Source organism: Abrus precatorius, unplaced genomic scaffold (assembly GCF_003935025.1).
Source record: "Abrus precatorius isolate BTA unplaced genomic scaffold, Abrus_2018 Scaffold7, whole genome shotgun sequence".
Lineage (NCBI taxonomy): Eukaryota > Viridiplantae > Streptophyta > Magnoliopsida > Fabales > Fabaceae > Abrus > Abrus precatorius.
Genome location: NW_020874417.1, coordinates 28,449,594 through 28,463,046, shown reverse-complemented (window position 1 = coordinate 28,463,046; position 13,453 = coordinate 28,449,594). Strand labels below are relative to the sequence as shown.

General features: G+C 31.9%; 1 protein-coding gene across 1 annotated transcript; it reads right to left on the bottom strand.

Moving 5' to 3' along the window:
* Nucleotides 1–2,190: 2,190 nt before the first annotated feature.
* On the bottom strand, nt 2,191–11,173 carry LOC113872642 (nuclear transcription factor Y subunit B-1-like). The gene is made up of 7 exons (XM_027510347.1): nt 11,080–11,173; nt 10,638–10,874; nt 10,365–10,494; nt 9,941–9,946; nt 9,761–9,841; nt 9,596–9,634; nt 2,191–2,456 (listed from the first exon to the last, which is right to left on the bottom strand). Exons 2-7 carry the CDS (start codon nt 10,862–10,864, stop codon nt 2,409–2,411), a joined length of 531 nt encoding a protein of 176 aa, XP_027366148.1. The 5' UTR covers nt 10,865–10,874; nt 11,080–11,173; the 3' UTR covers nt 2,191–2,408.
* Nucleotides 11,174–13,453: the final 2,280 nt, after the last annotated feature.

The window sequence follows — 13,453 nt, the reverse complement described above, 5'->3', positions numbered from 1 at the left end:
CATAAATAATTTTTTTAAAAAAATTATGAAATTAGCTAGTGCCCTCAAAGCAAAGGCATTAATTACTGTGCAGAGTGTGCAGTTTATTCTCAGAGTATCAACCTCCATTCATTAATACGATATGGGTGAACTGATGGAAAAATATTTAAATGTCAATACAAATATATGGGAGGTTTGTGATTAAAAAATGTAAGAAGACTATGAATGAATTGTTCTTCCTGTTCGATCGTGTGCCTTAAAACCCAGCTAACAAAGAGGAGAAGGAATCCGGTGTTGGGGTATGTGGAGATGGAGAGCATTTGATATGGCACAACACGCAGTGTGAGAAGATTGTGTAAATTTCCAAAAACAACTATGATTAAAATGTCGAGCATGTAAGTCGTTAGGTGTGTTGGATAGTCTATTTTAATGGAAAAGGTTGTTAAATATTGAACAATACTATTTTAACACCCAAAATGAGTTTCTAACCCAATATATTGGGGTGTTAAAATATTTTTTTAAAATTATTTTATATTATCTTTTACTATATTAGTATTATTTAAGCAGTTTTATATATAAAAATTTTAAAAAATATTTTATCATCCAAATATATTGGGTGTCTAGTGTAGACTCCCATTTTCGGTGTTAAAGTAGCATTGTTTTTAAATATAAGAGATAATGTATCGTAGTACACTGTTCGTTAACAAGTCAGGTTCACGGGCCAAAACAAAAGATGAGGAATAATGTAGGAATGAATACTATGATTTATATTTCGAACACGCATGAATACAGCGTATATGGAAAAACTTCTGTCTTGAAAGTTTTTTAGTGTTTTTATACGATATCTGCGATTCCTCTCAAATTTTAATCTAATAAACAAATTAATAGGTCTGTTAGGTTGGCTATATGTTATGTATTATTAATAATTTTTACAGAAGGTGATAAAATGATGTCTTGAGCAGTTATATATCTAAAATCTTTTGAAACAAATAAATGCGTCTTGAGTTCTATACAGATTACTTTATATTTAACAATCACATATTTCATAATAGGCAATTTTTTTTTTGCTGGACCAGCACGGGCTGCAGAGGATCCAAATTCTTATTAGTTCTGCGTAACTTAATTATTTTGAATTTTTATAAAAAAAAATGATTAAAATTTTTATAAATGTAAAATAAGCTAATCTAAACATGCATATAACAAAATTAAGAAATTCCCGTGATGAACTGAATACATGGGCCTATGGGGAACATTGAATTTATAAAGTTTAGATGTCTAGTCAAAATCTCAAAAAGACAAAAAAAAAAAAAAAAAAGACACGCAAAAACTTAAATGCAATACCATTTTTTATGCGGTACAGTTTACTTCTGTTGAATGAGTGCAAACAATAGCTTGATCAAAATGTCCTATAATGTCCTTTATCCTTTTGAAGTTTGAACTAAGAAATAGCTACATGACAAAAAATAACCTTTGAAATCTTTTAGGTAATCTTAAAAAACACAAATCAACAATAAACGTGTAACATCTCTAACATGAATGATACAACCGTACACATCAACTAAGGATATCCCATCTTCCTTTTTAGACCTAGTGTGAGTGGGTTTATGCAGAAATATTTGTAGGAGAAAAAATAAAACCTTTCTTATATATTAAAATCAACTTATACATTTTATATTAAAAAAATAATTAAGAAAACTTCTAAAAAATAAAAATAAAAAAACATAAATTGATTTTAATTTATAAAAAAATAGAATTATTCATTTTATCTCTTTATTTTTTACTCCAACAAGTATTTTTGTAAAAGCTTACTCAAATAAAATCTTAAACATTTAATGAGATAGAGACAATAACCATTTGATTCTATATGAATTTGTGCTGAAAAAAGCTGCAACACTGTTGTCAGACTATACATTCATATATCAAATGGTGCACAATTTTTAAAATACAAAATATAATCTATACATCATTACTCAAACTTTTAGGTTTCTATCACACTGTTATGAGTCTTCGAGATGTCTACAAGGAGCTTCACTGATCACTACTGAAGCTAGGAATACGTCCAAGAACATTTGTGCTTTGACTGGTTAACAATTTAAATTCATTAAGGAAAAGAAAAGCAAACTATTTTTTGGCTAATAGATGCAGCATGTGCAAATATTAAGTAATCTAAAGAAAATTCTCAAAGCAGGTGCTTCTCACCATGATAAGCTACATGGTGAATCACATGCAAATCCCCACACATATCTCTCCCATGAATTGGTAAGGCAGCTAAATGTATTATAAAAAATCCACGAGTACCGCAACGAAATTCTGACACCCATGCCTTCTATTCAAGAACCTAAATTATAAATCATCAAACCGTTGTTTCCATCCATGCCATTCGTACAAGCATTGAAGTGAAATAAAAGAGATGCATAGAAACGTCTAATCTATTCATGACTTTGCATTGATGGCATAACCAGATGCTGTGGTTGCACCTGCAAATTCCAGCAGATTAAAAATGTTGTTAGTCTTAAAGTGAAACAGAGGCAGAAGATGTTCTTAGCATAAAAACTGAAAATAAAGAAATCACACTTCATTCACTTGAAAAAAGATTTGAATTCCTATGCTCTATCTATACTGTTACAAACACTACAATCAACAAAACAAGCCGTGCATATTAGATCTTAAAAGAAAGAGGAGGATGAAACATGCAATAGTAATACTGAGTCATCTGTTTCTTGTCGTTATGAATTTTATTTTAGCTTATGTGAGATAATTATCATCCTCGACATTAGCTGAAGGACTACATTAAGATTCTGGTAATTAGCAAGTCATTTCCAATTAGGCACCACAAAAAACCGGAAATAATCGAGAAAAAAAAATATGTTAAAAGAATGCGTCCCTAGCATTTCTCTTGGATTTAGTGGTGAAAGGTTAACTATGCCTCAGCTCTATTTGCAAAAGAAAGAAACAATCTATAACCTCCCATTGTCAGTGGTCACATAGATTCCAATTATATAATTAGCCCAATCCTGCAGTTCACTCGTAGAGAGGTCTATAGAATTATTATATACTTCTATATCTTCTATAAGGTACTCCCATCATTCAACCCTATCATAACTCACTTGTGAACACATCTGGGGACTTGTGTAGATGACAAAAGTAATAATGTTTCTGAAACTTCACACTCATGTATGATGAGGAAAAAAAATAGACTAATAGAGAGGGGAGAAGAGATTTGGAAACGAGAGACAGAAAAGGGATATTAGCAGAGAGGGGGAATAAAACAACCCAATATCAATCAATCATTAAGCATTGACTTAGAAATCGGAGTATATAGATCCAAGTTTTACATAAAAATATATTTGTTCAATTGAAGTCCCAAATGACTAGAACAATCTTATAATCACGCTTTGTTTAGTGTGGGTCTATCAATGATATCTCCCAGTTTACAGCTGGAAATTAATTCCCTTTTGAGGCAGAGAAATCACCAATGATGGTATAGCCACTCCCAACAAATCCTTCTTCATACACGTGGCCAATATAGTCAACATGCTTAAAGCACCAATCCATCTATCAACCATGGCAAGTCTTGTTGGTACTAAGATAACCAAGCTTACAAGGATAAGGAGTGTATCTCCATACAAATACGATATATTTCCATAATCCTAATATTCCTTTTGCATACCCCATTTTTCCTACCTTCACTCTCCATAATGATTTGCCATCACTGCAGAATACTAGTAACTTGAAAAGGCTTAACATGATTTCCAAAAAAGTATGTCTAGACAGAAATCAGTAATTCTAGGTATCAGGCTTCGCAAGCCTTAGATATTATACTTAATGCATTGAAAATTAAAATTGCATTAGCAGCGACTATTGGTCAGAAATAATATTGGCTTATTTCAATCGAAGTGTCAAAAATGCTTTTAAGCGGCCAAGTACCAATTTATAAATATATCCTAATTAGAAAACATAGATCATATGCCATATAAGATAGACAAAATCTGTCGGTAAACCACCAAATATGAAATTTGATCAGACCAAAAAATTGAAAACACTGCCTGATGACAAATATGGTAAACATATGCTGCAAAAATGAAAACAAGAAAATAAGGTTGTTCTGGCTAATGAATTCAATTAGAGGTCATAATTGAAAAGTAAATTCCATCATAACACCAATATAGAAGACTACAAGCATGCCACAAGAACTGCAGTATCCCAGAGTAGTTTAGGCCTTGAAGGATATGAAAATGCTCATCTTATCTTCTAGTGCAATTTTCTTTTCTTCTATGGGCTAGAACAAGTTTTTATCAAAGAGAAAATCAGATTACACAACTAGAGGTTGGATAAGATATCATCCAGTATAAAAAAAAAAGTATCCAGGAACCTAAAGAAGCCATGTCAATAATGCAAAGGCAATTGAATCACCTTTAGAAAGGACAAGAGCAGAGTTGCAAGAGAGAATCCATAAACAAATTCCTAGCCCTTAACAAGTTTAAGGGTGAAGAGACACCATGTCTTTTCAAGGGGGTTTGCCTAACAAATAAATATGCATGGAGATTGGGTAGGTTTGTGCCATTGATTTTTTTATTTTATTTTTTTCATTTTCTTCATGTATCCCTTATCCACCAAAGTCCTTGTAACTCTTCTTGGTCTTAATGATTGTTTCTTTAATTAAAAAACAAATAAAAAGAAGTAAAACAACCTCTTCCTCTCTGCTATGAAAAGGAGCATGTGTAACTGACATCATACATTATTATTTATTACACTGACTAAGGTTTATCTCTCTTGTCATAAATATGTGGTGTAAACCTGTGATTGATGCTGCCTATAATTCAACAACTGATTCTCTCTTATAATTATTGTATATTTCCATAATTAGGCTTAAAATATTTTGTAGATGATTATACCCTTACTGTACAAATTTATTCTTTCTCAGTTACTAGTTTAAGGATTATTTTTTTCTATAAATAGATGTACAGATTTTGTAAACGATTTATCAAGCAAAAATACATTCTTTTCTCATCTGCTCTGTTCTCAACTAGGTATTAGAGCTCCCAATATTGGGGGCTCTGCTTCTGCTAAATTTGAAACTGCCTCACTTGTGGTAACTCTTTTGAAGACCGCATTAATTGTGGACCATTGCACCTCAGTGTGAGTTTTTTCTTTTCTCTCTTCTCATGGCTGACAATGACCAGATATCTACAACTCAACCTATAGCTGCTTTGGGCCCGAATAATCTTCCCATATGACAAAATTCATATCGTCTTGATGGATGTAACTACCTCTAATAGGCTCAATTCATACGCACAAACTTAGGGGGCATAACAAGATCAATCACACTGAAGGGAAAGTGCCAGGGGAGGCTGACCCTAAGCTTGAGGCTAGAGAGGATGAAAATGCACTCATTATGACATGGCTATGGCATTCTATGATTCCAGAAATCAGCAAGAACTGCATGTTTTTCCAATGCTAAGGAGATATGGAATAATTTGCGTGAAACATACTCTATGAAACAGGATGTTGCTGCCTATTATGAGTTGGAAAATAAGATTTTTAATACAAAACAAAGAACTTACTCAATTACTGATTACTATGGGATTCTAAATGGGCTTTGGATAAAGTTGGACTAGTATTAGAACTTGAAGATAAAGTGCAGCGATGATTCAGACACACTCACAAAGTTCATTAAGAAAGGTAGGATCTTTAAGTTTTTCTCTAACCTAAACTATGAATATGATCCCATTTGTGTCCCATTTGTGTTCAGATTTTGGGTAAGGAGAAACTCCCATCACTTACAAAAGTATTTTAGACTCTCCTTGGTGAGGAAAGTCGTCAAGCGGTCATGTTAGAAGAGGACTCAGCGTTGGCCTTTGGAAGTACGGCATTGTGGCCATAGGTTAAGATTTAGAAGCCTCACCCCAACCACCATTGTCTCAATACAAGCTTCCTTAGGGTTGAAATTGGGTTAAACAGCCAAAGGCAATTCTTTTGGGAAGCCCAACCGAGAGGATCATTGGTGCTCATATTATAGGAAAACTAGCCACACCAAGTAGACCTATTTCAAGCTACATGTAAAGGACAAGGTTCTTAGCCATTTTGAAGGGTTAAAAGGTGCTAGTTTTGATTAAACTAATAAGATGTTGTCCGATCTAGACAATGTTAATACAGATACACCACCGCCTAAGGAAATTTTTGCCCTTAGCAAATCTAAGGTAGAATGGTTACAAGCATTCATTGCCTCTTCTTCAAGTAAGTTTTCCAGTACATGCTCTATTGTCTTGAATGTTAAGAATTCTAATTTCTCATCCTTTAATACTCTATGTATTGTACCTAGGGATATATGGATAATAAACTATGGTGCTTCCGATCATATGACACATAACATCTCATTCTTCTCTTTTAGGTCTACCTTAACCACTAAGCACAATATCACTATTACTAACGGGTCCCTAATTCCAATTGTTGGATCTGGTAATATTTGTCTTCAAAATTTCTTTCAATTAAATAATGTTCTACATGTTCCTAACTTTTTAATAACTTAATTTCAATTCACAAACTTACCTAAGATTTAAACTTGCAGTTATTTTTTTCTCTCCCATTGTTTTTTTCAAGATCTTGCCTCAAGGAGGATGATTAGAGTTGCTAAGAAACAAGACAGGTTATACTTCAAGACTGCCCAAATAATTCTAATAAAAGCTTTGAACCTTTTAATCTCATCCACTCTGCTGTATGGGGACCTACTCTTGTTTCTAACAGTTCTAATACAAAATGGTTTATAACTTTCATTAATGATTGTACTTGGGTCACCTGGATAAACTTAACAAAGGATAAATCTGAAGTCACAAAGTTAGTTTTCAACTTTTATTGCATGATTAAAACTCAATTTGGAAAAACAATTAAACATCTTTGCACTTGTAATGGGCATGAGTATGTGAACCAAAGTCTAACCCAATTTTTCTAAAGAAAAAACACTGTTTATGAATTGACTTGTGTCAATACCCCTTAACAAAATGAGGTTGCAAAAAGAAAGAATTGACATCTCTTGAAAGTAGCTAGAGCCTTTCTCTTTTAGATGGTAGTACCAAAGTCTTACTAGGAGATGTTGTATTGACTACAGCCTACTTGATCAATAGATTGTCCTCTCGTGTGTTGAATGGAGAAAGTCCAATACAGATAATGAGCAACTTGTATCCTTCTGAACCAGTTATGAATAGTCTTCAGTGTTGGGTCTTTAGGTGCACTATTTTTGTTCATGTCCATAGTCAGAATTGAGAAAAACTATATTCTCAGGCTATCAAGTGTGTCTTCATAGAGTATGCTCTAAATAAGAAAGGGTACAAATGTTACCATTCTCCAAGTCATCGAGTTTATGTTTCTATGAATGTCACTTTTAGTGAAACAAAGTCTTTTTTCTCTAATCAGCTTTAGGAGGAGAGTGATTAAGAAGCTGAATTAGTAAATTTTCTTCAATTATTTTTTCCTTGTAGTCCAAGTCATGAGCAAGAACAAGAACAGAAAACATTTGAACCTAAGATTGAAGTGCAGAGGGCTAGCAAACCAACATTGATGTATCAAAGGAGGAAGAAACCTGTCCCACAACAACTTCAATCATCCAAACCATAGGTAAGTAATCTAATCATGAGTCTATAGAAGATTCATTGAATGATTATGAACCTAATCCTAATGACCTACTAATAGTCTTAATAAAAGCAAAGCGTTCTTGTGTCAACTACCCTATATCTTAATAAGTGTCTACTAAACACCTTTCTGTGCAGCACCAAAATTTTATTTTAACTATTGAGTTCATCAATGTCCCTAAGACAGTATAGGAGGCCTTAAAATATGACAATCAGGTTCAAGTCATGAATGAAGAAATGAAAGCTCTAGAGAAAAATGTAACTTAGGAGATTGTAGAAAGACCATAGACAAGTTGTTGGTTGCAAGTGGATGTATATTGTTAAATATCACTCAAATGGCACCCATAATTTGTATAAGGCAAGGTTGGTTGCAAAAAGACACACTTACAATTATGAGATTGATTATGAAGAAAGTTTTGCATCGGTGGCAAAGATGAACATTGTTTGAATCATTCTTTCATTAGCAGCACATCTTGGATGGAAACTAAACCAGTACGATGTTAAAAATGCTCTATATGGACTTAAATAATCTCTCCGTGCGTGGTTTGGAAGATTCACTCAAGCCATGGTGTCCTTAGGATACACACAAAATCAAGATCATACAATTTTTATAAAACACTCACAAAGTAGCAAGCTAACCCTTTTGTTTATGTATATGGATGATATGATCGTTGGAGGTGATAATGAAGTGGAAAAACAGCAATTGAAGGAAGAACTAGCCATTTAGTTTGAGATGAAAGACTTGGGAAAACTAAAGTACTTCCTTAAAATTGAGTTTGCCTATTCGAAACAAGGTATTTTTATTTCACAAAAAAAGCATGTTCTTCATCTCCTCAAGGAAACAGGGAAGCTTAGTTGTAAGGCCATCAGATCACCTATAGAACAAAATCACAGAATCAGAAACAATGAGGAGAGTCCACCTGTGGACAAAACGCAATATCAGAAACTTGTGGGAAAGCTAATTTATCTAACACATACTAGACCTGACATTGCTTATGTTGATATCATAGTCAGCTAGTTTATGCATGTTTTTGGGAGGAAATTTGGTGACATGGAGAAGTAAGAAACAAAGTGTGGTGGCAATGCCAAGCACTGAAGCAGAATTTAAAGCTCTAGCTGATGGAAGCTGTGAGTTAATATGGCTGAAGACTGTCCTTAATGATCTAAGAATTAAATACAATGCTCCTATAGAGCTTTTATGTGACAACAAATCTGCCATCAGCATAGCACACAATCCAGTTCAGCAAGCACATAGAAATAGATAGGAATTTTACTAAAGAAAAGTTGGACTTAAGACAATATATATTCTCTCAGGATATCAACTAACTAACATATTAACAAAAGGACTGGCTACAACGTGTTTTCAAGATCTTTCAAGTAAGTTGAGAATGATGGATATTCATTTACAAGCTTGAGGGGAAGTGTTGTAAACCTATGATTGATGCTACCTATAACTCAGCAACTGATCCTCTCTCATAATTATTGTATATTTCCATAATTAGACTAAAAAATATTTTCTAGATAATTATGCTGATACTGTACACATTTATTCTTTTCCAATTATTGGTTTTAGGATTATTTTTCCTATGAATAAATGTACAATTTCTGTAAACAATTGATCAAGCAATCATGCATTCTTTTCTCATCTGCTCTGTTTCTGCTATGTTCTCAACTTCTCTTTATATTAATTATGATATCAAGAACGTTGGAGGGGGGGGGGGGGGGGGAGGGGAACGCTAATCTGATCAAATTTCCATGAAACTGAACTTTTGCTAGTGAATATCAATCCTCGTAAAAGAAACCAGAACCAATACAACATGGATAGAGGCTTTTCATAACATAAAAAGCATATCATAAAATTCAATTTAGATATTTTTTTACCAAGAGTGTGTCATTATTTTTTGAATCTTCATAATTGAGCAAGAATGTGTTTGCTAAAATAATAATCTAAGCATTCATGCACGCAAGAGACAGAGAAAGAGAGTTAATACCTGCGAACTAATATAGTTCAACGAACCCTGATGAACAAGCTGCCATATACATAAACCAACAGCACAGAGAAAATGCATATTAACTAATGAACCAAACCATATTTAAATTAACAAAGCATCACCAGAATAAAAACTCTTCAGTACCCCAATGTTATGCAAACACACCTGAGCATTTTGACCTGCATGGCCAATTTGATCTCGTCTGGCAGATCCGTCGCCACTTCTAGCAGATCCTTTAGTGTCACCCTATCAGAATTTGTGTTCGCGAACTTTAGCTTCCATTGGCAAAATAGTCCAAGGTAAATAACAAAATAACACAATAAGCTGAGGGGACGACTAACTAACCTCCAACTGCCATATTGTGGACATTTCAAAATCACCAACCAATAAAAATTAAAAACAAAAAAGTCAGACTAATAAAGCCATAAGAAATGTCAAAACTTCAACATTAAAAAGGAAAGGAGAAGGAAGAGAATTTTATGGATCCTCTCGATTAAAAATGTTCCTCAACCCCCACCCACCTCACTCAACCAACCAAACACCAACCCACACCTCAAGATTGAAAAGTACATTCATTTTTTAAAGCATATCTGGATTCCACACTTCAGGAGAACCAGGTGCATCAGAAAAGGATTTAATTTCGACTACTCCAATTGTCTCCTCGAGTTCTAACACACGCACACGCACGTCCACGCATTTTATTTGCATCAACCAAAATAGGAAATCCTGAGGAACTCTATCAATAATGAAAGGGAAAATGAAAAATTACCTCTCTGTACCTTTGTAGGTACACCTTAAGGGGTTCAATATAGTCTTCGAATCCTAAAGTGGCCATCGCCCATAGCAAATCGTCTCCATTAATGGTCTTTCTCTTCTCTTTCTGGCACTTCTCACTCGCCCTGCACGCCCAAACAACCACGCCCAATTCAGTTTCCCACTAGTCAAACGTTCAAACATCCCCCAATTGCAAAAAAATGCAACTTTTATATGGAAAAAAAATTTTGAGTTAAAAATAATTGATATGTATAGTTATGCGACAGACTCGCTGGTAATGAAGCTAATGAATTCAGAAACGCATTCTTGCATAGTGTCCTTAGCATCCTTCGCAATCTTGCCATTGGGTGGCAACGCCTTCTTCATGATGCGACTGATGTTAGCAATGGGAAGGTAGCGGTCTTGCTCCCTCGCACCAGACGATGAACCCCGTGGACTCTGCTCGCCCCCACTCTCGTGACTTCCACCCGCTGGGCTCGTTGGTGCATCCGCCATTGCACAAACCCTACCAAAATTCAATCAAATCAGAGAAACAATCACCGACAAAACAATGCAATGCACGTTTTCGGTGTTGATGAAATGTTTGTGTGACGAGTGAGAGAGAAGTAAAATGTGGAAATTAATTGGGGATGAAAAAGGAAGGGCGAACGAGATCGGAAATGAACACGGATGGACGAAGTTGAATGGAGAAAATTTGAATGAATGGTTACCTGTGAGTGTGAGAGTGAGAGGAGACAGAACGAGAAAGGGGAAGGTGGTGGTTTTGTATTTGGCGCGAGAAGGAGAGCGATGATTGGTGGAGTTGAGTTATCAAACAAATCTAGGCAGACAATACAACACAGGGAACAAGAAGGTATTGATTTTTCACTATTTTTATTTAACTATAATATCTACCATTCATTCTATCCTTTTTTTAATTATTATATATTAAAGCATAATTGATAAATTTTCTTAAAAGGTGTTAAAATCATTTTTATTTTATTAGTAAAACTAATTTTATGAGTTTTATATATAAATTATATATAAAAAAGCGAAATTCATGGGTGAAACTGAAACATTTATAATTTTAATAAACTTTCATAAAATGTGAAATTAATACATTTCATTATTAAATCATTTTATATTATTTTTACAGTTATGAAGATCAAAATTTATAAATGTATATTTATAAATACTTCGTCTAAATTTTGATGTTTTTTATATTTTAAAAATATATTATTTATTAATATAAAATAATATAACTAAGTATTAATTAATTTTATTTTTATATAACAATTTTTAAATTAGCTTATTTGACAATATACAACTGAATTAATTAATCTTAAATTTTATAAAAAAAAGTATAAAACAATGTAGTTATTTAAATACTCGATATCGATTAATTTTAACTTTATATAAAAATAGATAAACTTTATGTACAAAGTATTTGTCATTAAAAGATACATTGATATAAAAAAATAAAATTAATGTCTATTTAAAGTGAGTAGCTCATAATATAGACAGTCATGTATGAAAGTTTATTAGAGATAAATAAATAAAGTTTTGTGCCCATTGTGATTAAAAATATATATATAATTTGCTTTGATGCTAAATATTAGGCTCTTCTTTTTAGCCTTAGAACTCTTAAAGAAGGATCTATATTAGTTGTAGTTCTTGTTTATTTTAATATTTCTTTTAGTTTGTGGACTTTTTCTCCTTAATAAAAAAAAATATTTTAATACATTTTCTCAGAATTAATAACTTATATAATTTATATAGAAAAATCAATAAATATTAATATATTGAATTAGTTGAAAGAAAATTGTTTAAATTATATTATTTTTATCTTTTTTTAAGTGAATAATTATATTATCTCTTTTGTTATGATGATTAAATAAGTTATTTATGCTTGTTTAATTTAAAAAATGTGAGTATCAACTTGTTTTTTTTTTTTTAAGTAACAAATAAGCAAAGAAAAAAAGAGAAAAATTACAATTTCAAATATAAAACTTTTAACATTAGTCTTTAAGTAATGTCAAGTCTATAAAATGTGAGATTCAATATTTGAAACTACGAAGAAACTTATAATTTAACTAAAAATTATGTATATATGTTGTTTTTACATATAATATATGATAATGATTTGTTAGAACACAGTTGATTTTTTTTTTTTTTTTTTTAAGAATAAAATTTAGTATAAATTTATGTTAAATTAAAAAAAACAATAACATAAAGTTTATGAGTCGTGATTCTTGTTGCACGAATAACACAATAGATGTCTAATATTTAAATTTTAATTTATTTTTAATTCCTGAAGCATGATTATGAGTTCAATATAAGTATTGTAAAAGACGCTAATGAATCTATAAGCTCTTCTAAGCCAGATTTTTTTTTTCATATTTCTAACAAAAGCATCAAAATAAGTTCTTATTAGACTCCCAAAACACTCTCATCAACATTAAGGGTGAATTCAAAATTTTAACCAGCCTTCTAGCAAACCCAACACTTCAAAAAATAAGATTAATATACTTGTTTATATAAATGAAACAGGTTGATAAAATTTATAATATCAAACATAATTTTAAAAATTGAGATATTTTTTTCATTAATACAATCAACTCATTTTATTCTAGCTAAACACAAGGAAATATTACTTTTATATTGAGTTGTAATTTAATTGTTAGCATTAAAGCAAGTTGTAAATTTTTCATTCTATAGAAATGCATGAACCTATATTTTCTTAATTGTCAAAGAGTTTATAATATAGTAGAGAGTGATTTTAGTATAAATATGAAATCTCAAGTAAAGAAGTAAAAGTGTTAATTTCTTATAATATTTTAAATAATTTATGGAAAGAATATCGAAGCAAATAAGTTAAATTAAAATATAATTTTTTTTGCACAATGCATCAAATCTACCTTTGGACAATGCAACGATACAAAGTTCTTCTACTAATAATCTAGTTAAAGTCACGAATAACTTCTCTCAAATTAGCATAGACAAATACACATTTATAAACATTACATAGATTTTTAAATCAAAATAAGAAATTGTTAAAATTAATTTTTTATTAATAATTATGATATTTTAAAATCAAAATAGGAA